At 43.1% G+C, this 27,736-nt stretch overlaps 1 protein-coding gene across 1 annotated transcript; it reads left to right on the top strand.

The window, feature by feature from the left end:
- Positions 1-1,700: 1,700 nt before the first annotated feature.
- Positions 1,701-6,131, top strand: LOC130706484 (protein FAM170A-like). Its single transcript, XM_057538687.1, is given in 3 exon segments — positions 1,701-2,078; positions 5,369-5,998; positions 6,001-6,131. Coding segments are annotated over 3 exon segments (831 nt in total). The 5' UTR covers positions 1,701-2,008.
- Positions 6,132-27,736: the final 21,605 nt, after the last annotated feature.

Here is a 27,736-nt window from a genome sequence, read left to right as displayed (position 1 = left end):
ACATCTTAAATGACATCACAGGAATACAATCAACAGACTCCTGTGGAAAATTCTACAGGATAAATTACTTAGTTTCTTCAATAAATCGGTGCCAAATCAAAGGGAGGGAGAGCTGTTGTAGACTAAAAGACACATGGACATATTGCAAGGCGTGGACCTTCTTTAGATCTTTTTTTCAATAGATCATGTATAAAAAAGACATTTAAACACATTTGGAGGCAATTGAGTATGGCTTAGTTATTGTGGTAAAAGAAATGATGATTAAATTTGTTGGGCGAGAGAATGATGTTATGTTAGAAACAAGTTTTTATCTGTTGGAGGTAAATACTGTGGCATGTAAGGAGAAATGACATAATGTCTGAGATTTACAATAAAAAACAGCACTTCCCCCACCCTCCCCAAACTCCTAAACCAAAATAAATACACAAAGAAATGAAAGTGTGCACGTGAGTGAGTGTGTTTGTGTGTGTGTGTGTGTGTAGCAGAAGAAGAATGGCAGACTTTTGATAATTGTTGAAACTGGGTGATGGGTAAATGGTGCTGCATTCCTTTTATATCATTCTCTTTACTTTGTGTATGTTTGAAAATTTCTACCACAAAAAAATTAAGAAAAAAAATCCTCCTTGTCCCTTCTTTTCTAGAGATTTTCCAAGAAGCAGGAAGATTGAATCTCATCAGCAAACCCTCACAAGGCTGAAGTTGTCCTCTCTTCACTCTCTCGGTGCCTGAAACTTTAAGTCATTCTGCAGTGCCTTTTCAAATTGGGACCCGCCTCAGTCCATGTGGTATTTCTAATGAAAGCAGTGACTTCTGGGAGGCTACCTCATCCCGTGCACCAATCTTCCCACTGGATCATCCTGGCCACTACCTCAAAATGAGGTGTCTCTAATTCTAGAGTGGAATCAGGAGGATCCAGATGCATTGCCACTTATAACTGGTATAAATTACAGCCCACAAGCAGAGGTGTGCAAGAAATAGTACGAAAATTTTTTTATAACTCCATGTAATTTGTATTTGAAGCCTTGATCCTGCTGGTGTCCTGTTTGGATTTCCGCCATCCCTATTTGGAAGTCATACAGGGCCAAGGTTTTGAGAGAGTGGGTGGAAGCATGATCATTGTGGACTGGAGCCCACAGTTGTAAGTGTAGATGCCCATCAGCTCGGGGGCCGTGCCTCCTGTAGGTTTGGTGGCTCCTGTGCCATGCGTGGGACAGGTTGCCATGATTCTGCTTGTATGCACGCTACAGCCATCTCCTTTTGGAATTTTTCTCCATTTACCCCTCCAGCCACACTTGAGAGGCCTTTTCTCCTCCGGGATTTACAGACATCTCTCTCTGACTTAATTAGCACATTTCAACACTCCAGTAGGGAAACAAGACAGTACCTAATTTCAAAAACCTGCTTCTGTTATGTTTCTGCTCAAGTATCCTCTCTTTTCCATGGAGTTTGGGATTTTAGAAATAAAAGCCAAGATGATCAGCATGCTATTTCTGCTATGCCCTGCCGGGCTCTTCCACTGGCCAGTGAACATAGGGTCTGCTACCCACTTGAATGCAGAAGGGAAAACGTGAAATAAAGGAAGAAAAGGAAAAAAATGAACAGGAAAAGATTAACATCTCAAAGTATCCTGCCACATTTGAAAGATGTGAGAGTTGAATTCATGGGAAAGGTTCTGCTGGGAAAAAGGAGCTGTTCTTGAAAATGGGGTCTGTACTGTTGCAGAGACTGTTGAACCTAGGTCCACAGAATGCTCTGATGTCATCACTGAGGTTAGAGAATTCTGCTGTAGGCCTGGCAACCTTTGAAACTTAACAGCCCTGGTGAGCACTAAGCAGTACTGCTTGTTCACTAAGTGGTCCAAGTTGTTCAGCCATTTAGGAGACTTGACTATTTTTATTTGTATTGAATCATTTCAACGGATTTCCCAAAAGCCAAGAAGGGCCAACCTGTAGGGAAGAGGAGGAGTTGGACGTGAGGCATCTTCTAAGGGAATCTTCCAGTTGGTACGATGAGACGGCGACAAAAGAGGAAACATCTGGAAAGTGAAGAGTCCCAGGAAACTGCCGAGAAGGGAGGAGGTATGTGGGGGGCAACTTGTGGGGGGAACATGGGTTTCTGCCAAACTGAGCCTTCTCTAGGAAGGGGGGCACTGAGAACGTGTCACCTGTGAAGCAGGGTGCGAGAGACCTTGTCTCACTGATGCTGCCGTATCCACACGGAGGGTCCCTGTGGTGTGAGACGGCACAGAACGGCCAGGTGCCCCTGGGAGATGGGAGGTCAGCTCCGCTGGTCTGAGGACCCTCTCCTGGGGCTGCCGGGCCTGGAGCTTTGTCGGACTCACAGCAGGCTGCATCCTGCTTGCACAGACCTAGAGGTGCAGCTTTTCTCAGTCCCCGAGTTCTCTCTTATTCTCTTTGATCTTCCCCTGGGGTCATGAGGTGGGGGGTGTGAAGGATGCAAGGATGCTGAGAGAGACCCATGAGCTGCTTGGCCCCTTTTGCCAAAGTGGAAAGAGAAGCCCCACGAGTTGAAGGCCTTGTTGAAAAGTATCTTGAGAAGTGGAATGCAGTTCGAAAGGAGATTGTTTGTCTAGGGATGGTGTCATTGAAAGCAAGGAGGTTTTATTCCTTGGACAGGAAGAATTTCCCAAAGGAGATCAAGGGAAGGGAAGGGCTTTCCAGAGACTGAGCCCGCATGGGCGGGGGTGAGAGATGTCCTCAGGGTCCTGCGGGGAGCTCTGAGAGCCACGGGCCACCTGGTGCCTGCGTGCCTTAAACGTAGGCGAGTAGCTTGCCCTGGGAGAGGGGTGGTCACGTGAGGAAGTGGGGCAGAGTGGAGCCTACCCCAGACTTCCAGCTGGAGGCCTCTGCCCCAGATTAGAGCCCAGTAGCTCCTACCAGGCCTAGGGTCCTGGAGACTAGGATGGGCCCTGGGAGTGGAGGTCTAGACAGCAGGCAGATTTTCAGGCAGTGGCTGGGACAGGCTGGGGAAGGCAATGACTGCCCCTGTCTCACCATTCAGAATATTTTTCTCTATGTTCCAGTGTGTGTGTGTGTGAGTGTGAGTGTGTGTGTGTGTGTGTGTGTGGTAGTGGAGAGAAGAGCGGGATGAATGGGGGTAGAGTGCTCATCAGATATAAAGTCTGCATGGTAAAGTTCTTGTCACCCTGCCTGGACCTGGGTGACACTCGGTGTATGTAAGAGTGTGTACAGAATTCTTGTTAGGGGTGTTTTATGAGGCAGTAACTCATACACCCATGTACACTCTGATACAGCAAATATATCACACACCCCACATATAACTTCCTTATTAAACCACACACAGCACATGTAGGTATATACACGCATCACTCCTGAACTACGTTCTCATACAACCCACCTGTGTCACAATCCTCTCCTCCAACACCAAACGCTGGAGATGAGATATGTATATAGACACACACACTATATATATATGACACACACACTATATATATATGTATCTCCTCAACTCTCGCAAACACAGCTAACTTCAGCTATCTCTAAATACCTCTGTAAGAACCAGTCACATGTCATACACACCACACTTCTAACACATTCTTTAGTGATGCCAGACCCGCTTTGTACAAACCACAGTAAAGCACAGTCTCACTAACCCATGTCAGGGTTGCCAGATAAAATATGGGCTGTCCAGTTAAATTTGAATTCCAGATAAACAACAAGTAATTTTTCAGTATGAGTATGTCCCAAATATTGTATGGGCCATACTTACACGAAAAATAAGTAAGACCAAATACTGCATGGGAATACTTACACTACAAAATTATTCTGGGTTTATCTGAAATTGAAATTTAACCGGGTGCCCTGTATTTTTGTTTGCTAAGTCTGGCAACCCTTATATACTTACCACCAGCTGATGTGTTATATATTGATTGTATTGTTGTTTAGTGTTTGTCTTCCTCTACTAAAATGTGCAGCCTTACCAGAGACTAGAACAATGGAAGAGTGCCGGATACATAGGAGTAGCTGCTTACTGAACCTTGGTGAATGAATGAATGAACACACACCATAAATACAAGCCACACCGTGTGATGAGGAAAAGTTACATGTCCCAGAATTCCTGACTTGTGAACAGAAATCATGCACACAGAGGCCACAGATACAGATACACACATCTGCACTGTGCTCCCCACGCCAACCCCACACTTACCACAGACTTAAGTGATAGACATCACTCACTCTTCACACATACTCACAGTCACCACCTAGGCCCACATTACCCACAAGACACTGACAGAATAAGTATTGATTTTAATTAAATACTGGAGTATCCACTGGGAACCACACTCTCAACTGTGTGTATTCACTGCACCTGACACATGTCAGACCGTCAGTAAATATTTGTGGCCAGAGGATTGAGGAACCCACCCTGAGCCTTTCATTCCTCCCTCAGGAATCTCGAAGTCACAAGAGGATCCCCCTCAGCTTGGATCTCCTGTGGTGGCCCAAGGCTGCAGCCCAGGGGCAGGGGAGGTCCCCTCTGCCTCTGAATACTTCTGTGCTTCTTCTCCACGCAAGCTCATCCGTGGTGGTAAGGGCGCGGGGCTCCTCAGGTGAGGGGCTGCTTGGCTGGGAGGCAGGAGGCACACAGATCCCAGGGAGGCTGAGAGGAAACCCAGGGTCAACAGAGGAGCTGAGGGCTCTGTGGAGGAGCCTGAGCAGGATGGCTGAGCTGTACGAGGGCGTGGATCTCAGCTGAGTCTGGGGGCGTGTGAATCCTGGTACCACCATGGTGGGGAAGTTAAGGAGCAGGGGCCGGAAAGGTCTGGGCTTGAGGTGGAGGGCAGAGGGACCAGATTAAGCATCTTCAGAGGAAAATGTAGGGTTTGCCTTTGCCTTTGCTTCCTGAGAAGGACAGAGTTCTTCATCATAGACCTCCAGCCTGAGAGCAGGACCATCCAGCTGAGGTCCACCCAGCTCACACATACATCCGCTCTCCAGGCACAGCCATTCTCAGTGCACACGTAAACCCCAAGCACGTGATCCACAGTGCTCCTCTCCTACACCCCCATTCCACAAGTAATGCACCACCGATATTCCCAAACTCACACTCCTCGTAGTACACGCATCCTCCCACATCCCTCACATACCACAGCCCTCACCACCATACTCCACACCCCTGTATATAGCCACCGCTCCAGTATCCCCCCACACGCAGATGAAAAGCCCACAGATGACACCAGATACACCACTCCATCCTACGGCCAACAGACACCAAGCTCATGACACAGCTACGTCATGCAAATGTCCCTCTCTCATCTACCACACCTGCTCCCTCAGCTTCCAGCATGGCCCGAGCATGTTATTATGTTTTTAATTTCCTTTCCCAGGAATCTGGAGATTACATCGAGACACTCCCCGGCCTAGAGCACCCCTAGCCCGGGTTCAGGAAGAAGGGGAGACCGCTCCCCCACCACAGTGTGTCGCCTTCTCATCCCCTTCATTCAGTAAGACCTCTCTGTATACAAACAAAGAGGAAAGAGGCATGAAAATATACTACATGCGGGTGAAAACGATCAAGGGTGTAGCTGTCTCCTGGGAGACAGAGAAACCCTTGGGGTTGCTAGAAAAGCGGCTGAGGATAGAAGAAGTGACCCTTCCTGAGGATGTGCGTGTAGGTTCTCCCCGCTCTGCTGTGTCCACCAGAAACCGCCTGTCTGACAGTGAGCCCACTGGGGAGGAGAAAGAGTGTGAGGAAAGGGCAGAGCCATACAGCCCATCAGGGTCAGCTGCAGTCCAGGAGAGACCCAGGGCCAAGACACCGGACTGGCTGGTGACCATGGAGGCCGGCTTCAGGTGCATGGCCTGCTGCCGGGTGTTCCCCACCTTGGAGATCCTCCGGCAGCACGTGCGGTACGGCGTCCAGGAGGGCTTCAGCTGCCATGTCTTTCATCTCACCATGGCCCAGATGATGGGCGATGTGGAATCCGAGAGCACCACCGAGGAGGAGGTGGAGGAGGAGGAGAGGAGGAGGAGAAGCAAGGAGCAAAGGAGAATGAGGAGGAGCAGCCCACGGGGGAAGACCTCAGCCCGAGGAGACCGTGGAGCCAATGTCCAGGCTGCGTGTTACATTCTCCGAAGGAGAGGAAGTGAGCAGGGGCTGGGGCTGCGGAGGGAGCTGTACCTTCTCCGAGCCAGTCCCATCTCTCCACCCCAGACTCATGCTTCTATAAGGGAGAGTTGGGGGCTTTAGCACCTCAGGGGGAACTGAAGGGGAGATAACCGGCTCCCGTGCTTCTGGCCCAGTCATGTAATAATAAAGTCATGACTGTAAGTGGGAATTGATCCTGAGCTTTTCAGCTTCCACAGGAAATTCTCTTTAGTGAAGAAGTGTTTTTCTCTCTTTTGATTTCCACACAGCAACTGAGATTCATGGGACAAGATCCTAGAAGACGGTGTGGCCTTCTGTTGGAAGAGGTAAGGCTTGAGGCTGGCACAGTCTTCTGAGCCTATGTCACGAGGGCCCCGAGGAGTGTAAGGGAAGGGGCCGCAGAGATGTGCTGGTTTATCTAAGGGCTCTGCAGTTGCATCAACTTGGGACACACCCAGCACTTCCAAAGGAATTGACCTCTGTTGACTTAAACAAGAATGTGGAGCGTTTTGACTAGGAGTTTTCTCAGGGTCTGCATGATGGACCTCAGCTCTTAAGAGGACGTACTGCCAGCAGCTCCTTCTCGGCAGAGAGAGCCAGGGGTGGTCTGAAGAGAGGACAGGGGGCCTCACAGGACCAGAAGTTTGAGGTCTGAGAGCCTGTGGCCTGAGCTGAGATCTCACCCTGACCAGTGTACCTAGCCTTCTGGGACAAAGGGAAATGTGAAAGGGAGTCAGGTGGAAATGAGGTCCCCCGAGATATGGAAATGTTCCAGAAGCTTCGTTGTGCGGTAGTTGATCTGGAGCCAAGCTCACTGTGGTGTGTGTGGCTCTGAGCTTTAAGGCAACGCTGGAGGGTAACCCCGACCAGGAGAGCTTATAGTGCTTCTTGTCTCTTCCTGTTCTGCCTCATTTGTTTTATCCCTTCCAGGGAGAAGAAAGGACCCTCGGGATAGTAGTAGCAGACAGAGTGCCAGTGGTCTGAAGGAGGATGAAGGGCCCAGCACTCAGTCTAACATCATATGACAGTCTAAATATCATAGGCAATAAAGGGCATTTTCCAAACCTTTCCTGGATGTTTCATTTAATTACATTTATCTATCTCTGCATCTATCTATCAGTCATCTACATCTGTATCTTTCAGGGTTCGTGAACAAGCTTTCACATAAGCACTAGGGACGTCCACCAGCATTTTCCAGAAGGAGGCCTGGAAATTGCTGGGGACTTCTCACAAATAGGGAATGGCCACAACCCTTGCCACACAGACTATGTGCATGGCCCTCCTGACTTACTCCCACTCACTCTGTGAATTGCCCGAGGTCTGAGATGGGGGTGCTGGCTGGAGGCAATGATCACGTGCAGGCTGGATCTCCTCCAGATTCTGATTCTCTTCCTGGGCATGTCGTCCTCAAGCACAGTTTCCATGTCCCTGGCCACACTGATCTCTCTCCTTCAGTCCTTCCCTCCCTCCCTCTCCTGCCTCCTAGTGCAGAGAATACTTGTTACATTTGAGATGAGATTTATATTTTGTTCACAGAATTCTCACCTGTTCTACTGTGGCCTCCGTTTTTAACATTCCAAAGCTGAGAAGTTTCTTTTTTTCTCCCTCATTTCTGCTGAGTCTTTACCTTCCTAATGCAGTGAACTCAGAGTGCCTAGCTGACTGGATGGGGGAAAAAATCCAGGGAGCAAAGAGAAACAATAAAAAATATATCAGTTAATTTTTCATAGTGTTATCCAACTATATATTTTTAAAAATTAGGAATAATATTAGGAATATTCTCTTTATAAAAAAACTGAATTATTGGGCTTCCCTGGTGGCGCAGTGGTTAAGAATCTGCCTGCAAATGCAGGGGACATGGGTTGGAGCCCTGGTCTGGGAAGATCCCACATGCCGCAGAGCAACTAAGCCCGTGCACCACAGCTACTGAGCCTGCGCTCTAGAACCCCCATGCCAAAACTACTGAGCCCCCGTGCCACAACTACTGAAGCCTGCATGCCTAGAGCTTGTGCTCTGCAACAAGAGAAGCCACTGCAATGGGAAGCCCATGCACCACAGTGAAGAGTAGCCCCCGCTCACTGCAACTAGAGAATGCCCGCTAGCAGCAACAAAGACCCAAAGCAGCCAAAAATCAATAAATTAATTAAAAAAAAACAATTATGTTAAAGGGTACAATGTATAAAAGTACAATAAAATTCTCCCTTCATAACCCCCCAACCCCACTGTCAAGACTATTTCCTTTTGTAGAGATTATTGACACTAGCTGTCTGATTTCAAGACTTTTGGTCCATGAATTTACATATGTAGGTGCTTTATATGTGATTTATAGCTTTATAGAGATTTTTTATTTATAAATTATATCATACCATATCTATTCTAAAATTAACATTTTGATTGGAGATATTTTGATGTCTTTAATATAGAGATTTAGTATAAATCTTTGCTGTAGGTCTATCCCATTTTTTAGGCCAATGTTATTTATTTACTTCTAGTGACAAATCATAATATAATTATTCCCCTATTGATGGACATTTCGAGAAAGATACTCTTTTTCTCCTGCAATTGCCTTGTGACTTTACCTGTTAACCAGATTGTGTTTCTTCTAAGTATTTTTGATTTATAAATTGTATCATACCATATCTATTCTAAAATTAACATTTTGATTGGAGATCTTTTAATGTCTTTTAGATAGAGATTTAATATTAATATTTTAAATAGTCTCCCGTTTCCCTGTGGATTATTGACATTTTAAACTCTGCACTTCAATTTTCCCTCAATACCTGTAATTTTGTCATGGCTATTTCTCTACTTAAAGATGAGTAACTCTATGATTGATTTCTTCATTTTTTCCCATCTCTTTCCAAGGTACTGAGTTTGATTGTGTCTTATGAATTAGTGAAAAATGCTAGTCCTTGAGTCAGGACATTGGGCCCTTTACCAAGTAACTCAACCTATGTGGGCTTCAGCTTCTGTATGCGTGATCAAGAGGCTTGGACTAGCTGACTTTTCAAATGCTGTGTTTCTTTGATTCACTCTCACTTTCTGATCTGCTACTTAAGAAGAGGGTCTATTCTCATAAAGTAAGAACAGTCTTTTTTTAATCCTTGGGTCGGGCAGAGTTTAATTGGTCATACTCAGTTTGTTAGTTATATTTACTTTTATATATGCTTAACTCTAAATAATTTATATAGGTCTTGTGACTTTTTTTTTTTTTTTTTTAATTGCTGACACAGCAAGAGGCTTTATTGGGAAGGAGCGCCCGGGCGGAGAGCAGCAGGGTTAGGGAACCCAGGCGGACTGCTCTGCCACGTGCCTCGCAGTCTCGGGCTTCACGGTAACGGGGTTAGTTTCCGGGTTGCCTCCGGCCCATCACCTCGCTTGGCCTGTAGTCGGCCTCAGGGTCCTTCTGGGTGGCGCGCGCATCTCTCAGCCAAGATGGATTCCAGTGCGAAGGGCTCTGCGAGGTTGGTCGTCTCCGCCGTCTTCTGGCCCCTCCCGAGTCCTGCTGGTTAGTTTTCCTCGGCAGCGCCGTGTTCCGTGTCGGGACCTCCTGTTGTGAGACGCCTCAGGCAAGCGGTCATCGTCGTGCCGGGCCGAGGCGGGCGGTTTCGTTCCCTCACAGAATTACACGCAGCTTTTCGAGGACGGGGCTGCAAAGGGGAGGAGAAATGGGGCAACAGCTGGGAGGGAAGTGGGCTAGGAGAGGGTCGTTGTCCTTTAAAGAGAAGAAATAAGGCCATGTTTGTGTGGCGGTGGAAGGTTGCAGTGGAGAGGGGAGAGTTGCTGGTGTGTTAAGCACTGAGAGAGGAGATGGGGACCCGGGCCGGAGGTCCCTCTCCGGTACCAGAGGGAGAGGGGACTGAGGCAGAGCGCAGAGGAGGGGGCGGGAGAGGGGCTGTGGGCTTCCCTCCAGTGGCTTCTGCCTCCTCTGTGCAGTAAAAGCTGGTCACCAGTAAGAGGCAGGGAAGGGGCAGGAGCTGGCGGTTTGAGGGCTGGTAGGACCGGAAAAGGCAGAAAACCCTGGAACAAGGGCAGGACTGAGGTGGGGTCATGACTGCCGCTTTGGGCAGGAGAGAAACTCCACACAGGAATGGGTACACCTGCTGCCTTTCCTCCAGCCACGGGCAGGACGCTCAAAGGGAGGAATATGCTGGTGTCTTGGCTGCTTCCTGCCTCAGGGGAATAGGGTCTCACAAGGGAAAATATCAAGAGCAGAGAGTAAAGCTAGAGCCAGACATTATTCCTCGTAGGCTGTCTGTAGTCAGAAGTAGCCTGCCATCTACCAGTCAGTCCATCAGTCAGTCAGTCAACAAACACTCATCTTACAGACACCTGCTAAGCTCCAGGCACTGAGCGGTTGCTGGGGATATTAAACTACTGTCTTTCTTACTAGACTAACTGTTATTTAATGTGGCTGGAGCTCCGTCAGTGAGGACACTCTGGAGAGGGAGCGAGTCTTTCCGCCCAAGGGGAGAGGGCAGAGGAGGATCCCCACCAAGAGCTGCCCACGCTGCTCTCCTGGTTGGACCCTCTCTGTTCCTTGAACACACCTCATGCTGTTCCCTCTGCCCAGGGCCCTCTGCCCTGGCTCTTTGCATGGCTGATGCCTTCGTTATCTCTCACGTCTTATCTCAAAACCCTCTAGGCCTCTACCTTGAGCACCTTTGGACTCTGCCTGGAAGGCTCCTCCCCCACTCACCTGTGGCTTCCTCCCGTGTGTCTGTTCTTCTTTTCCACCTCAGCCTTACTGAGGTCTAGTTGACAAATAAAATCGTAAGATACTTAAAGCATACGTGCTGATTTGATATACATATACATTGTGGAATGATTCCCCCAGTGAGTTAATTACCATATCCATCACCTCACATATTTACCTTTTCTGTGTGTGGGAGAACATTTAAGCTCTACTCTCAGCAAATTTCAATTACACTATACAGTGCTATTAACTAGAGTCACCACGTTTTACATCAGATCCTCAAGCCTTATTCATCTCATAGCTGAAAATTTATACCCTTTTACTTTTACCAACCTGTCCCTATTTCCCCCACCACCAGCCACTGGCAACCACTTTTCTACTCTCGGTTTCTATGAGTTTGCCTTTCTTTTTTTTTTTTTTTTTTTTTTTCACACAGGCACACTGTACTTTCTTTTTACAAGAGATAAATAGACTGACACCAAGCATTGTAAATGGATGACCACAACAAAAGCAACAATGATTGCAGTTACCAAACACGAAACACACTCATACTATGTCATAATATTGACATTCAGTCCAGTAATCCTCCACTGTAACAGCTCCTTTACTTTGCAGTGAAAATTGATTTCTATATTCTTTGCCTCTGAGTCCTTGTGGGATTTTTTTTTTTTAATTTCAAGCAGAAAATCACAAAAATTATAATCATCCTCATCAGTTCACTCAGTCCGATGTAATTAATTTTCTTTTTCATCTTGATCTTTTGTTAACACTTTTATGAGTTCATCAGTTTTTCATTAGAGTTCTGAAAATGCTTATTCATTCAGTTCAGCAGTACAGTCAGTTACCAGAAACCTGTACTTGTCAGAGTCTTTTCTATGAATTCCTTGGAGATGAAACCCTTTTATAGGAACATATTTGCAAAAGCATCAGAGTAAACCCAGAAGTGTCTGTAACTGATAAAAGACTTCAAAAGGACCATGGTTAAAGATTTGATGAAAGTTCATAATAGTGCAAATGACAAGGAAATTTAGTTTTTTCTGAGATATACGTTTTAAAGTAATAACTAGAATTATGAATTATGACATTATACCAGAACATACAAGATTTTAAGAAATTTCACATAATGTCTGAAACATTTATATTAACATATTTCCATACAGTTAACCCCATGAAAGTTTAGTATTAGTTGTTTTGTTTGTTTGTTTGTTTATACTGCAGGTTCTTATTAGTCATCAATTTTATACAAATCAGTGTATACATGTCAATCCCAATCGCCCAATTCAGCACACCACCATTCCCACCCCACCGCAGTTTTCCCCCCTTGGTGTCCATATGTCTGTTCTCTACATCTGTGTCTCAACTTCTGCCCTGCAAAGCGGCTCATCTGTACCATTTTTCTAGGTTCCACATACATCCGTTAATATACGATATGTGCTTTTCTCTTTCTGACTTACTTCACTCTGTATGACAGTCTCTAGATCCCTCCATGTCTCAACAAATGACTCAACTTCGTTCCTTTTTATGGGTGAGTAATATTCCATTGTATATATGTACCACATCTTCTTTCTCCATTCGTCTGTCGATGGGCATCTGGGTTGCTTCCATGACCTGGCTATTGTAAATAGTGCTGCAATGAACATTGAGGCGCATGCGTCTTCTTGTTTTGTTTTGTTTTGCTTTGTTTAAAAAAAATCTTTATTTAAGTATCATTGCCTTAGAATGGTGTGTTAGCTTCTGCTTTATAACACAGTGAATCATTTATACATATACAATATGTTCCCATATCTCTTCCCTCTTGCATCTCCCTCCCGCACACCCTCCCCATCCCACCCCTCTAGGTGGTCACAAAGCACCGAGCTGATCTCCCTGTGCTATGCGGCTGCTTCCCACTAGCTATCTATTTTACATTTGGTAGTGTATATATGTCCATGACACTCCCGCACCCTGTCACATCTCACCCCACCCGCTCCCCATATCCTCAAGTCCATTCTCTAGTAGGTCTGTGTCTTTATTCCCGTCTTGCCACTAGCTTCTTCATGGCCTTTTTTTCCCCCCTTAGATTCCGTATATATGTATTAGCATACTGTATTTGTTTTTCTCTTTCTGACTTACTTCACTCTGTATGACAGACTCTAACTCCATCCACCTCATTACAAATACCTCCATTTCATTTCTGTTTATGGCTGAGTAATATTCCATTGTATATATGTGCCACATCTTCTTTATCCATTCATCTGTCGATGGGCATCTGGGTTGCTTCCAAGACCTGGCTATTGTAAATAGTGCTGCAATGACCATTGGGGTGCATGCGTCTTTTTGAATTACGGTTTTCTCTGGGTATATGCCCAGTAGTGGGATTGCCGGGTCATATGGTAATTCTATTTTTAGTTTTTTAAGGAACCTCCATATTGTTCTCCATAGTGGCTGTATCAATTTACATTCCCACCAACAGTGCAAGAGGGTTCCCTTTTCTCCACACCCTCTCCAGCGTTTGTTGTTTGTAGATTTTCTGATGATGCCCATTCTAACTGGTGTGAGGTGATACCTCATTGTAGTTTTGATTTGCATTTCTCTAATAATTAGTGATGTTGAGCATCTTTTCATGTGCTTCTTGGCCATCTGTATGTGTTCTTTGGAGAAATGTCTATTTAGGTCTTCTGCCCATTTTTGGATTGGGTTGTTTGTTTCTTTAATATTGAGCTGCATGAGCTGTTTATATATTTTGGAGATTAATCCTTTGTCCGTTGATTCGTTTGCAAATATTTTCTCCCATTCTGAGGGTTGTCTTTTCGTCTTGTTTATGGTTTCCTTTGCTGTGCAAAAGCTTTGAAGTTTCATTAGGTCCCATTTGTTTATTTTTGTTTGTATTTCCATTACTCTAGGAGGTGGATCAAAAAAGATCTTGCTGTGATTTATGTCAAAGAGTGTTCTTCCTATGTTTTCCTCTAAGAGTTTTATAGTGTGCGGTCTTACATTTAGGTCTCGAATCCATTTTGAGTTCATTTTTGTGTATGGTGTTAGGGAGTGTTGTAATTTCATTCTTTTACATGTAGCTGTCCAGTTTTCCCAGCACCACTTATTGAAGAGACTGTCTTTTCTCCATTGTATATCTTTGCCTCGTTTGTTATAGATTAGTTGACCATAGGTGCGTGGGTTTATCTCTGGGCTTTCTATCTTGTTCCATTGATCTGTGTTCCTGTTTTTGTGCCAGTACCATATTGTCTTGATTACTGTAGCTTTGTAGTACAGTCTGAAGTCAGGGAGTCTGATTCCTACAGCTCTGTTTTTTTCTGTCAAGACTGCTTTGGCTATTTGGGGTCTTTTGTGTCTCCATACAAATTTTAAGATGATTTGTTCTAGTTCCATAAAAAATGCCATTGGTAATTTGATAGGGATTGCATTGAATCTGTAGATTGCTTTGGGCAGTATAGTCATTTTCACAATATTGATTCTTCCAATCCAAGAACATGGTATATCTCTCCACCTGTTGATATCATCTTTAATTTCTTTCATCAGTGTCTTATAGTTTTCTGCATACAGGTCTTTTGTCTCCCTAGGTAGGTTTATTCCTAGGTATTTTATTCTTTTGGTTGCAATGGTAAATGGGAGTGTTTCCATAATTTCTTTTTCAGATTTTTCATCATTAGTGTATAGGAATGCAAGAGATTTCTGTGCATTAATTTTGTATCCTGCAACTTTACCAAATTCATTGATTAGCTCTAGTAGTTTTCTGGTGGCATCTTTAGGATTCCCTATGTATAATATCATGTCATCTGCAAACAGTGACAGTTTTACTTCTTCTTTTCCAATTTGTATTCCTTTATTTCTTTTTCTTCTCTGATTGACGTGGCTAGGACTTCCAAAACTATGTTGAATAATAGTGGTGAGAGTGGACATCCTTGTCTCGTTCCTGATCTTAGAGGAAACGCTTCCAGTTTTTCACCGTGGAGAATGATGTTTGCCGTGGGTTTGTCGTATATGGCCTTTATTATGTTGAGGTAGGTTCCCTCTATGCCCACTTTCTGGAGAGTTTTTATCATAAATGGGTGTTCAATTTTGTCAAAGCTTTTTCTGCATCTATTGAGATGATCATATGGTTTTTATTCTTTAATTTGTTACTATGGTGTGTCACATTGATTGATTTGCATATATTGAAGAATCCCTGCATCCCTGGGAGAAATCCCACTTGATCGTGGTGTATGATCCTTTTAATGTGTTGTTGGATTCTGTTTGCTAGTATTTTGTTGAGGATTTTTGCATCTATATTCATCAGTGATATTGGTCTGTCATTTTCTTTTTTTGTAGTATCTTTGTCTGGTTTTGGTATCAGGGTGATGGTGGCCTCATAGAATGAGTTTGGGAGTGTTCCTTCCTCTGCAAATTTTTGGAAGAGTTTGAGAAGGATGGGTGTTAGCTCTTCTCTAAATGTCTGATAGAATTCACCTGTGAAGCCATCTGGTCCTGGACTTTTGTTTGTTGGAAGATTTTTAATCACAGTTTCAGTTTCCTTACTTGTGATTGGTCTGTTCATATTTTCTGTTTCTTCCTGGTTCAGTCTTGGAAGGTTATAGCTTTCTAGGAATTTGTCCATTTCTTCCAGGTTGTCCATTTGATTGGCATAGAGTTGCTTGTAGTAGTCTCTTAGGATGCTTTGTATTTCTGTGGTGTCTGTTGTAACTTCTCCTTTTTCATTTCTAATTTTATTGATTTGAGTCCTCTCCCTCTTTTTCTTGATGAGTCTGGCTAATGGCTTATCAATGTTGTTTATCTTCTCAAAGAACCAGCTTTTAGTTTTATTGATCTTTGGTATTGTTTTCTTTGTTTCTATTTCATTTATTTCCGCTCTGATCTTTATGATTTCTTTCTTTCTGCTAACTTTGGGTTTTGTTTGTTCTTCTTTCTCTAGTTTCTTTAGGTGTAAGGTTAGATTGTTTACTTGAGATTTGTCTTGTTTCTTGATGTAGGCTTGTATAGCTGTAAACTTCCCTCTTAAAACTGCCTTTGCTGCATCCCATAGGTTTTGGATCGTCGTGTTTTCATTGTCATTTGTCTCTAGGTATTTTTTGATTTCCTCTTTGATTTCTTCAGTGATCTCTTGGTTATTTAGTAACGTATTGTTTAGCCTCCATGTGTTTGTGTTTTTTACGGTTTTTTCCCTGTAATTCATTTCTAATCTCATAGCGTTGTGGTCAGAAAAGATGCTTGATATGATTTCAATTTTCTTAAATTTACTGAGGCTTGATTTGTGACCCAAGATGTGATCTATCCTGGAGAATGTTCCGTGCGCACTTGCGAAGAAAGTGTCATCTGCTGTTTTTGGATGGAGTGTCCTATAAATATCAATGAAATCTATGTGGTCTATTGTGTCATTTAAAGCTTCTGTTTCCTTATTTATTTTCATTATGGATGATCTGTCCATTGGTGTAAGTGAGGTGTTAAAGTCCCCCACTCTTATTGTGTTACTGTCGATTTCCTCTTTTATAGCTGTTAGCAGTTGCCTTATGTATTGAGGTGCTCCTATGTTGGATGCATATATATTTATAATTGTTATATCTTCTTCTTGGATCGATCCCTTGATCATTATGTAGTGTCCTTCCTTGTCTCTTGTAACCTTCTTTATTTTAAAGTCTATTTTATCTGATATGAGTATAGCTACTGCAGCTTTCTTTTGATTTCCATTTGCATGGAATATCTTTTTCCATCCCCTCACTTTCAGTCTGTATGTGTCCCTAGGTGTGAAGTGGGTCTCTTGTAGACAGCATATAGATGGGTCTTGTTTTTGTATCCATTCAGCCAGCCTGTGTCTTTTGGTTGGAGCATTTAATCCATTCACGTTTAAGGTAATTATCGATATGTATGTTCCTATGACCATTTTCTTAATTGTTTTGGGTTTGTTTTTGTAGGTCCTTTTCTTCTCTTGTGTTTCCCACTTAGAGCAGTTCCTTTAGCATTTGTTGTAGAGCTGGTTTGGTGGTGCTGAATTCTCTTAGCTGTTGCTTGTCTGTAAAGCTTTTGATTTCTCCATCAAATCTGAATGAGATCCTTGTCCGGTAGCGTAATCTTGGTTGTAGGTTCTTCCCTTTCATCACTTTAAGTATATCATGCCACTCCCTTCTGGCTTGTAGAGTTTCTGCTGAGAAATCAGCTGTTAACCTTATGGGAGTTCCCTTGTATGTTATTTGTCGTTTTTCCCTTGCTGCTTTCAATAATTTTTCTTTGTCTTTCATTTTTGCCAATTTGATTACTATGTGTCTCGGCGTGTTTCTCCTTGGGTTTATCCTGTATGGGACTCGCTGTGCTTCCTGGACTTGGGTGGCTATTTCCTTTCCCATGTTAGGGAAGTTTTCGACTATAATCTCTTCAGATATTTTCTCGGGTCCTTTCTCTCTCTCTTCTCCTTCTGGGACCCCTATAATGCGAATGTTGTTGCGTTTAATGTTGTCCCAGAGGTCTCTTAGGCTGTCTTTATTTCTTTTCATTCTTTTTTCTTTATTCTGTTCCGCAGCAGTGAATTCCACCATTCTGTCTTCCAGGTCACTTATCCGTTCTTCTGCCTCAGTTATTCTGCTATTGATTCCTTCTAGTGTAGTTTTCATTTCAGTTATTGTATTGTTCATCTCTGTTTGTTTGTTCTTTAATTCTTCTAGGTCTTTGTTAAACATTTCTTGCATCTTCTCGATCTTTGCCTCCATTCTTTTTCCGAGGTCCTGGATCATCTTCACTATCATTTTTCTGAATTCTTTTTCTTGATTGTTGCCTATCTCCACTTCATTTAGTTGTTTTTCTGGGGTTTTATCTTGTTCCTTCATCTCGTACATAGCCCTCTGCCTTTTCATCTCATCTATCTTTCTGTGAATGTGGATTTAGTTACACAGGCTGCAGGATTGTGAGTTCTATGTAATTTTATCCCACGTATAGATTCGTGTTACCACCACCACGATCAAGATACAGAACTGTCTCATCACTACAAAAGAACTCTCTCATGCTACCTGACTCTCTGTACTCACACCCATTCCCACTCCATTCTCCTCCCATCCCTAGTAACCAATCATCTGTTCTCCACCTCTACAGTTTTATATCTTTGAGAATGTTTTGTAAACAGAATCACACAGTATGTAGCTATTTGAGATTGACTTCTTTTTCACTAAGCATAACGCCCTTGAGATCCATGGGCATGCTGCATGTATCAGTAATTCATTCCTTTTTATTACTGAGTAGTATTCCATTATATGGATGTATTAGAGTTTATTCAACCATTCACCCATTGATTGACATTTGAGTTGTTTCCAATATTTTCCTATAAATAGAGTTTCTATGAATATTTGTACACATGTTTTTGTGTGCAATGAGTTTTTGTTTCTCTGAGATAAATGCCCTAGCTTGTGATTGTTGAATCCTATCATAAATACTGCAAAAAACATTTTCCAGAGTGGTGATGCCGTTTTACATTCACACTGGCAATGTATGAGAGATCAAGTTTCTCCACATCCTTGTCAGCATTTGTCATAATCACTATTTTTAATTGTAGTTGTTCTAATAGGTATGTAGTGATAGCTCATTGTGATTTTAACTAATGACGTTGAACATCTTTTCAAGCTCTTAATATTGTGTTTCCTTTTTTGTTTTAAATTTTCATTCATTTCCTTCTGTCCTTTATTTTATTCCATTCTCTCCTCCTCCTCCTCTACTTCCCCCTCCTCCTCCTCTTCTCAGTAAACTTATTGAAGTATAACATACATATAGAAAAATCATAAGGGTACAGTGCTAGAATTTTCTCACAAAGGAAACACACCTATTAACCAGCAGTCTGATGAAGAACATTTCTATTACCCAGAAATCCCCACCCAAGGCATCCAGTATTTTGACTTCTAGCACTAGATTAGTTTCACCTGTTTTTGAACTTCATATAAATGGAATCATTCAGTATGTACTCCTTTGTGTCTGGCTTCTCTTACTCATAAGATTCATCAAGTATTCTCTTGAATCGTCTCTAAGAGTGACTGACTGCCAACTTTAGGCAGCAAATACCATGTGGATACTCTCCAAAGTATGTTGTGGAATTAAAAGAGCCAACCAACAGTAGTTCTGATGCCTGATAAACACCAGTGACCAAATAATATTGTGGGATGATGATGATGGTGGGATGAATTCTGAAATATAAACTACTGAGCCAAACTCCTACCCTCTCCACCTTCTTGATCCACTTTTCAAGGGAGTAAGAGCTGATTTTAGGAGGGATAGCTTTGGTAGTGGGGAAGTAGATATTATCAAAAGCAAGACTAATGAGTTGGAGCAGGCATCATACTTCCCTGAGAGGTGTTGAACCATCACCATCAGCTTCTTGGCATCTCAAGAAGGGGCACTCCTAAAGGTAGAGGCCAATTGCCTGACCTGTGCCTCCTAACCCCCTCCCCCCTTTCCTCACGCTTAGCAACTCTGCTGCTATAGTTATAATTTGAAAACCCTACCTACAAGTGAGAGTGGATGAGGGAAACTTTGATGGAAGTTCTTACAGATGACAAAACTGTTCTTTGCTCCAGGAAAGACAAAGTGGCACATTGAGGGTTATTTCAGTCAAGATCCCACATGCTGCAGAGCAACTAAGCCCGTGCGCCACAACTACTGAGCCTGCACTCTAGAGCCCGCGAGCCACAACTACTGAGCCCGTGTGCCACAACTACTGAAGCCAGCATGCCTAGAGCCCGTGCTCCCAACAAAAGAAGCCACCACAATAAGAAGCCTGCTCACCGCAACGAAGAGTAGCCCCTGCTCTTCGCAACCAGAGAAAAGCCTGCGTGCAGCAACGAAGACCCAACACAGCCATAAATAAAATAAAATAAATAAAGTTATATTAAAAAAAAAAGATTAGTTCTTGCAGAGACAGAATGGCTGTCTCTGAATTTAATCCTTTCCTGTGTTCTTCTGAATTTTCTGTCCCTTCTGCAGATATCTTATATTGATCATCTTGGGATTCAGACTTTCCCACCCTGAATATGATTCTATCGTGAACCATTTACTGGGGCTAAAATAACACAGCTGTCTTATATCGTACTTTTTCACTATGAGGTATGTGATGTTTATCCTCTACTTTATAGAAGAGAAACTAACACTGAAAAGATAAGAAAATTTCCCAGTGACTCAGCTGGTAAGTGGCAGAGCCAGGACTTGAACCCAGGACTGATACCGAGAGCCCTACACTGTACAGCACCCTACAGCTCCCAGAAAATGGGTAGGTGGCCGAGTTGAATCCTGAGGATTCTCCTTCTCTAGTTTCAGATGTTCAATGGCAGAATGTTCTGTGATGGGTCAAAGAAAGTTGCTGTCAAAAAATTACCTAAATCATCTAAGTCCTGTCCTTACCTATGTGAGGCTTGTTCATGCATATCCAAATTCGAATGCTGACAATTATTACAAGTAACAACTAGCTTGTTAGTGACAGCAATAAAATTGAGATCCATACTGTCATGTCCACAAATCAGATGACTGGGTTAATAAACATCTGGGTGAAGGAGTCACTTGCAAGCTGTGACCTTGTGCAGGTTACTATTTTCTCCATCTCTTGTTATTTTTATCTGTTAAGTGAACATAATTGCAATACTTAAATAATCCATGTAAAGCACTTGGGTAAAGAAGAGTGTTTAGCATATAATAAGGGCTCGATTCCTGTTAGCTGCCGCCATCACCTTCATCATCATCATCATCATCATCATCACCACCACCTGGAGAATGTGTACAGGGATGCGGAGGTGATGGGAGTGGTTTTTAGTGTGACCTGAGGCCACATCGCTGGACTAAGATACCTCTGTAGTTAGTAGCTGCCTTTTCTAAGAAAATGCTTGCTGTTGAATTTTAGATTTGAAACTAAAACCATCATCCAGGCTGTTTTATGAAGAAGGAATCAGATGCACAGAGAATTTATTTAGGAGACTTAATACTTGAGGCCTTTTAAATTAGCAGTTTATATTTGAGGAAGATTCGTATTTGGAGATAAATGTTGATCTTCATTTTGAAAATATTCACTACTATCATGTTGCACCTTTCTCTTTACTTTTGAAATGTAATAACATATTCAACCAAGGGTACCAGGGCTGTGCTAATGGTTTCATCCAACCAGAGCCACATTCCGTCTTAGCAGTTCACTGGCTCCTTTCAACAATGACTCTTCTCATTCACCGGTGCCAGGCTGAGGTCATGTTCTCGGTGTATCCCAGCTCTAAGAAAGGTGATTGGTTTGTTCCTTCTGCATCACCCTTGTCCCTGGCTGTAGATTTGATACAAATTCCATGTACACTGTATGTAAACCATATGGACACCATCTGAGAAGAACCTTTCTCCTGTGTTAGCTCTTCGGGATAAGCTGAAAGCTTCTGAGCCTGCTTGCCTCTGGCTCCTTTAGTCTCTGTTATGGCTCCTTTATTTTAAATCCTGGAATTTCCAAGGTCATGACAAAGTGAATGTGGGGAAAGAGGGATGATTGATACTTGTTACATTGCTCTGGATTCACAGGTATTGACTCTGGCATAACTTAATTGTTGAGTGAGAGATGCTTTATATTAAGTCTTTAAATCTATATTTTGCCCGAACTTAGGACCTCTGCCCGTAGGTTGGCAATCGTTATCTGGCCGTGATTTTAGGAATTGTTCTGATTTCTAATGTTACGTCATGTTGTCACTCATGGGCCCAGAGTTTAGTTAAGAGTATGTGTAGTTGAGTCCCTAGGCTCATAGGGTATTAGGACCTAACATCATTTACGTTGTGGTCATCTACATTTTGTTGCTCAGCATCCATTCTCTTTCTATTGTTAACAACATCCTGGTTTCTCTGTAGGACAGCAGTACCACCTCTCTCCAGCTCTCTATCCAGATGCAGATGGTAACTCTGATGACAGCTGGGCATGTGACCTGGGTCTGGTCAATCGGAGCATGGCCTCCCCTTTGTGCCAGTGATTGACTCAAGAATGAACATGTAATGCAGCTGTGCAATCAGGCTCAACTGTAAATCATCCTAGGACTTTTGCTAGAGATACAGGGAAAGAATTCTTCTGTCTTCCCCCTGGACTTGAAACTATGAGGCTATGAGTCTGGAGCTTCTGACAGCCAATGTGCTTCCTTGAGGAGAGAGGCAGCCTGAGAAAGAAAGGAACCTGGAAAGTGGAGGGATGGAGAGATGGAGAGAAGGTGAGTCCTGATGCTATCATCTGAGGCAGTACTTCCAGCCTCACCTGCAGTCACCTTCTCCTGGACTTCTCCAGTTTCAGGAGCCAATACATTTAATTTTTTTGCTTAAGCCAGTGTGAGTCAAGTTTCTTTACTGTAACTGAAAGAGTTCTGATTGATACAAGATGATTTCTAGGTTGGTTTTATATTCCCTGTGGAAAGTTCTTGCTCTTTTAGAGAAGGGAGAGGGAACCTAAGAAAACTTAGTGCCGGGAAACTTTGCCTAGAAACAGATTAGTAGGCACCTGACCTGGTCAGTGGAGACAGACTGGCTAGAACTCAGAATTAAAGTCTGTCCTAAAGTATCATGAGAATATATTGATTCAAATTAAGGTTTATTATTTTTAAGCATTTTCAATCACTGAAAGTATTTTGGAAGACTGCAAAGTGGCCTAAGGTTAAGAAAACAAGCTTCGTAGTTGAAGCTTGGGAATGTGATTTCATTTCTTTGAAACTTCTTTTCTTTCATTTCATTTCTCAGTTTCCTCATCTATATAATGGGCATATCCAGTGCCTATCTCAAATAATCACTAAGGCACATAAAACATTCATAGCAGGATGTCTAGTATATCCTCAATAAGTAGAAGCTATCACTCTTAACAATGCTCTGACCTTTTCCTTTTTGGATTGTGTGATGCGTCATATTATATCTTTGAGCCAGAACTGAGTCAAAATAATGTAAACTAGAAGGACAAACTCTCTAGAAAGAGGATATTAGGGTTTTTAAACATTCCTTAGGCTGACTAAAATTTGTTTGCTAGCTCTTCCAAGTTGGTAAGTAAAGGGAAATCTAAGTACTGGTTGTTTTCTTATATTTAGTGAAGGACCAAGTTATCTAACTTGAGTTCCTCTTGTTTAAGGTTGCTCTAAGTTGTCAATGACAGTCCTCCTGATGGAAGTAAGAGTTCAGGCCAAGCTTTACCTCCTGGGCACTTAAAAACAAAATGAGAAAAAAAAAGATAACACAAATCAAAACCCTAATCAAAGCCAATCTTTATTTAGTACCATGTGCCTGGCACTATGCTAAACTCTCTCTGTGGACCATCATGTCTCCATCGCAACTCTAGAGGGTAGGAACTCTTATCACCATTTTACAGGTGAGAAAACTCAGGCTCAGAAAGAAAGGACTGTTAAAGGGCACACAGTTGGTATGTGGTGGAGCTGGGGTGGTAGCTGCCCTTTTAACCACACACACTGCTCCTTGCCTGTGCGCTCTCCAGCCTAGCAGGATGGGAGTCCTCACCCTTCAGTTCCTGAGCCCACATTTTTTCACGGTAGGTCTGAGAGCATCAGGAGACCTAGTTCCTAGGAGTCAGTACCCCCAGGATCATCCAAAAGGCTGATAGTGGGATGTTCCAGGGGCAAATGACACACTGTGGGGGCAGAACTGGATCACTCTGAGGAAAAAGAATGTCTTTCCTGGAAGAATTGTTATATTCTCGTTATATCTGCTTGCTGCTCTGAAAATTGGGAGAAGATGTCTCACTGTGGAAGGACAATCACTCTTTCCTAGTGAACCACTCAATAATTGATTTGATTACATGTGGCTAATATTGGAACCACATGTGGGTAAAAAGTATCGACTCTTTTAATTTATTTTTTTTAAATACAATGCTGAAAGGAGGGAACAGAGATGTTTATTTGAAACAAATGATTTATTTTACATGAATTTTGTACAGATGACATGCCTTGTTCTAAGATGAATTTAAAACAGTGGTAATGAACACCCTCCATCACCCTGACCATCCTTGAAGTTTCCCCTATCACCATGATGCCTGTTATCTGAGGTCATTTTTGTTGCTGTCAGATGTTATCATTGGCTTGGCTTGTCTCCCTGTGATGTGTGTGTGTGTGTGTGTGTGTATGTGTATGGTGGGGGGGTGACTTGGTGACAATAGCAATTAACAAAAGGTATGAGCAGAGACTGAAACAGTATTGAGCAAATGGATACTAATGATCCTCCTCACACAGCAATGACCTGGTGTGTGGTTGTGAATAGTCAGGGCCACCACACTGCACAACACCAAGGGCTCCATCTGCACTAGATTCAGACATCCAAGGTTCCCTGGAAGCCAAATGGGCCTGTGCAGGATATGATAGAGAGGGAAGGCCTGAAAAGTGGTGGAGGTAGACACATGTTACTTCTTGGCTGCCCCAAATTCATTTACACTATTTCTTTCTTTTAAAAAAAAAAAAAAAATATTTATTTATTTGGTTACACCAGGTCTTAGTTGCAGCAGGCTGCCTCCTTAGTTGCAGCAGGCAGGCTCCTTAGTTGTGACATGCAAACTCTTAGTTGTGGCATGCATGTGGGATCTAGTTCCCTGACCAGGGATCGAACCCAGGCCCCCTGGATTGGGAGCGTAGAGTCTTATCCACTGTGCCACCAGGGAAGTCCCCATTTACTCTATTTCTAATAGCTTCTCACATTAACTGGGAATCTACTCTTCTCCTACTCTCAATGTAGATCTAATTTCACCCCCAGCTCTAAACATGGCCTGTGACCCAGGTCTGACCAATCAAAGCTTCATATTCCCCTGACTGCAGAGAGGGATCATGACAAGCCACCGGGACTTCACGTTCCTTTGCTGAGGCTTCTGAGAGAGAGCTTGACTTAGAGACTTGGCCTGTGTACCAGGCTGGCCTGCTTCTCAGGCGTTTCTGAGCTTTTGGGGCCCAACTGTAAAATCTTGTTGACTTGAGCAGATCTAAAGCTGGGAAGGAACACTGATACAATGGCAGGAATACAAGTATGTGGTGAGTTGGAGGCATATATTTCTTCATAATAAATGAGCATTGTAGAAGAGGGACCAGTGTTCATAGCAGAGAAGTGTTAGGGAGAGGAGTTTTGGGATTGTATCATGAAACGTTCTGGATCTGAAGTCTGTGGGAAGATTCCAAGATTCAAGTTGTGACGTGTCTCCCGAGTTGCAATTAGCACCCCCAAGCTTTCAAGATTGCTGTTGTACAGGGCCATGGCTGTATTCTCATTCCTTTAGCTAGCTGAATGTTTTCAGGCCAAAAGGTTTCGCCATTGCTCTTTCTTCAGCCATCTGGAGTCATCTTCAGTCTTTAAGACATCTTGGTTATGGTTTTTCCCATCTCCCAACCTTTCTCCCAGCACCGTGACTAGATTAAGCTTTGCCTCTGACAGTGTTTTTTAAAAATTCACATTTCTATTCAGTACAACACTTTGAACTCTTTGGAGAAGAGTTATCATAGAAATCTAGTAAAAGAGGGAACTCTTGCGGCAGTGATTTGATAATTTATTTTCAAGAAAAGTTTTAAATCGTAGTTTTGAAACCTGTTCTGTTGAATCCAAACAGGATTAGTAAGCATCAGTCAGGACTCAAGGAATCACATTTCTGTGGTCACAGTCATAAGTTATCTCCCATTGTATTTACTCTTCCCTGTATTTTTTGCCTGACATTCTGCCTGCAGCGTCTGACTAACTCTGATGAGGGAAAGCTATCTTATTCAGCTCTATTCATCATTTTTTTTTCCCCAGGCTGTGCTAACAATGAAAAAAATCCCCAAACACCCTGTATGGTTAATTGGGTATAATGTGTTACCATTTATGGGGCTCGGAGTTTTAGAACTTCCCCAGGCACAAAGGACTCAGCAATGATTGTGGATTATAACTGAGGATTTCTATTTATGTCATTCCAAGAAAGGTGTGTTTTCTTAGGCTCAAAGTCTGACCTTTCTCTCCTTATTGAGCGCTTACTGGTGGCCTTTCAAAGTTACTCATTGGCCACTGTATTACCTAGTTACTTTAGTGCTGTGGCAAGTTAATTCAAGAACTACTTGAGGGGCTTCCCTGGTGGTACGGTGGTTGAGAATCTGCCTGCCAATGCAGGCGACACCGGTTCGAGCCCTGGTCTGGGAAGATCCCACATGCCGCGGAGCAACTAGGCCCACGAGCCACAATTACTGAGCCTGCGCGTCTGGAGCCTGTGCTCCGCAACAAGAGAGGCCGCGATAATGAGAGGCCCGCGCACCGCGATGAAGAGTGGCCCCCAGTTGCCACAACTAGAGAAAGCCCTCGCACAGAAACGAAGACCCAACACAGCCATAAATAAATAAGTAAGTAAATAAATTAAAAAAACAAAACTACTTGAATCACTGAACATTGCATGTATTCTCATAAACCAGATATTTGGGCCTGGGTGGTGAATCAGAGAGCAGAGACAGGCACTGAAGGGTGTCTTCAACCATGAGACAGGAACCCACTTCTGTGTGAATCGGTATCTGGGAGCATTCCTCTGGAAAGTCAGCCTGGGACAGCACAGGAGAAGTAAGCTGCTCCCGGTTCTATTTTCTTCATCTCTACAGAGAGATCTGCAGGTATTGGGCCTGCCTTTGGCCAGAAGAAAGTCTCTGGATTATTAGAAGAGGTGAGAGTGTGGGGGGAATAGAAACAGCAAAAGTTCTGTTTTCTCCAAAATGCTAGAGCCTAGCCCTAAACATACTGAATGAGATGTTTTTGTGGCTCTTTACTCCCTCTTGTGGCGACGTGGTGCCACTGTTTTCTAACTATCGTGGACCTTCGTGTTTCCACCTGAGGCAGAAATCACCAAATTGTTTAACATATTCAGGTTGGATGTAACTATCCAATACGGCAAAGAGCAGAGGTTCCATGCTACATTTGGACACATCTCTCAGAGAGTTAAGGGATTCATCTGTTAAAAGTTGTAAATAAGCATGTAGATCCACTGTTCCCACCGAGAGATGGTTTCACAAATACTTTTTCCCCAAATGTTGGACTAGTATGGGGATTTTAGGATCTGCGGATGAGAAAAAGCACCAGATTTCACCCTTCCATTCCACTTGAGGGTAAATAGTATAAAGTTTCCCTACAAAAAAAAATGTAGAATCTGAATTCATATATCCATTCCAGTGATATTTTATCAATCTGTATATAACATGATATCACATATATACGTATTTTACTGTGAGCATTAATAAATATTCTTTATTTTAAATTTTGCACATTGCACTTTAACATTACATCCAAACATTTCTCAAGTGGATGCCTACTTTGTAAAACCGTCTATTCAGCTCATTGTCATTTCTGTACAGAAGTATAAGTAAATATATGTGATATAATATATGCAATAATCCTGGAATTATTTTATTTATCAGATATTTTGGCCTCTATTCTATACTCCACTCTGCAGTACAGGGAGGAGTGGGATAAATGGCACAGTGTAATTGGGAGGTCTCTCTCTTGTTTAAAAACTGGAATGGAATGGGCAGCTGTACAAGAAAATGTGCCAGAAGTAGATTCTATTTTTGTAGTAAAACGAGCTGGCAGCACACTTTATAGTGCTGTGCATTGCTTTGGGATCTTTCTCAAAAAGCAAAAAGAGCATCCATTTGTGTTGCTCAGTAGTCTTGGTACTCTGGTAAATTACGCTACAATGAAACGAGAGTAGACTCTTTCCAGGCACAGACTCTATAAAGGGCATCCTTTCACTGATGTGGCTGGTTGGGCATGGTCAAGGTAGCTGTAAACACTCGTCTTCCCTGGTGTGGTAGGCAAGCTCCAAGATAGCTTCTGTGATCCTCCCTCCCCCATCTTGATATTCACACCCTTGTGTAATCTCTCCCTTTTGAGTGCGGGCTGGATTTATTGATTTGCTTCCAATGAACTGCATTGCACAGCAGTAATGGGATGTTATTTCTAAGATTA

This window comes from Balaenoptera acutorostrata, chromosome 2 (assembly GCF_949987535.1).
Source record: "Balaenoptera acutorostrata chromosome 2, mBalAcu1.1, whole genome shotgun sequence".
Classification (NCBI taxonomy): domain Eukaryota; kingdom Metazoa; phylum Chordata; class Mammalia; order Artiodactyla; family Balaenopteridae; genus Balaenoptera; species Balaenoptera acutorostrata.
This window is presented reverse-complemented; position numbering and strand designations above follow the sequence as displayed.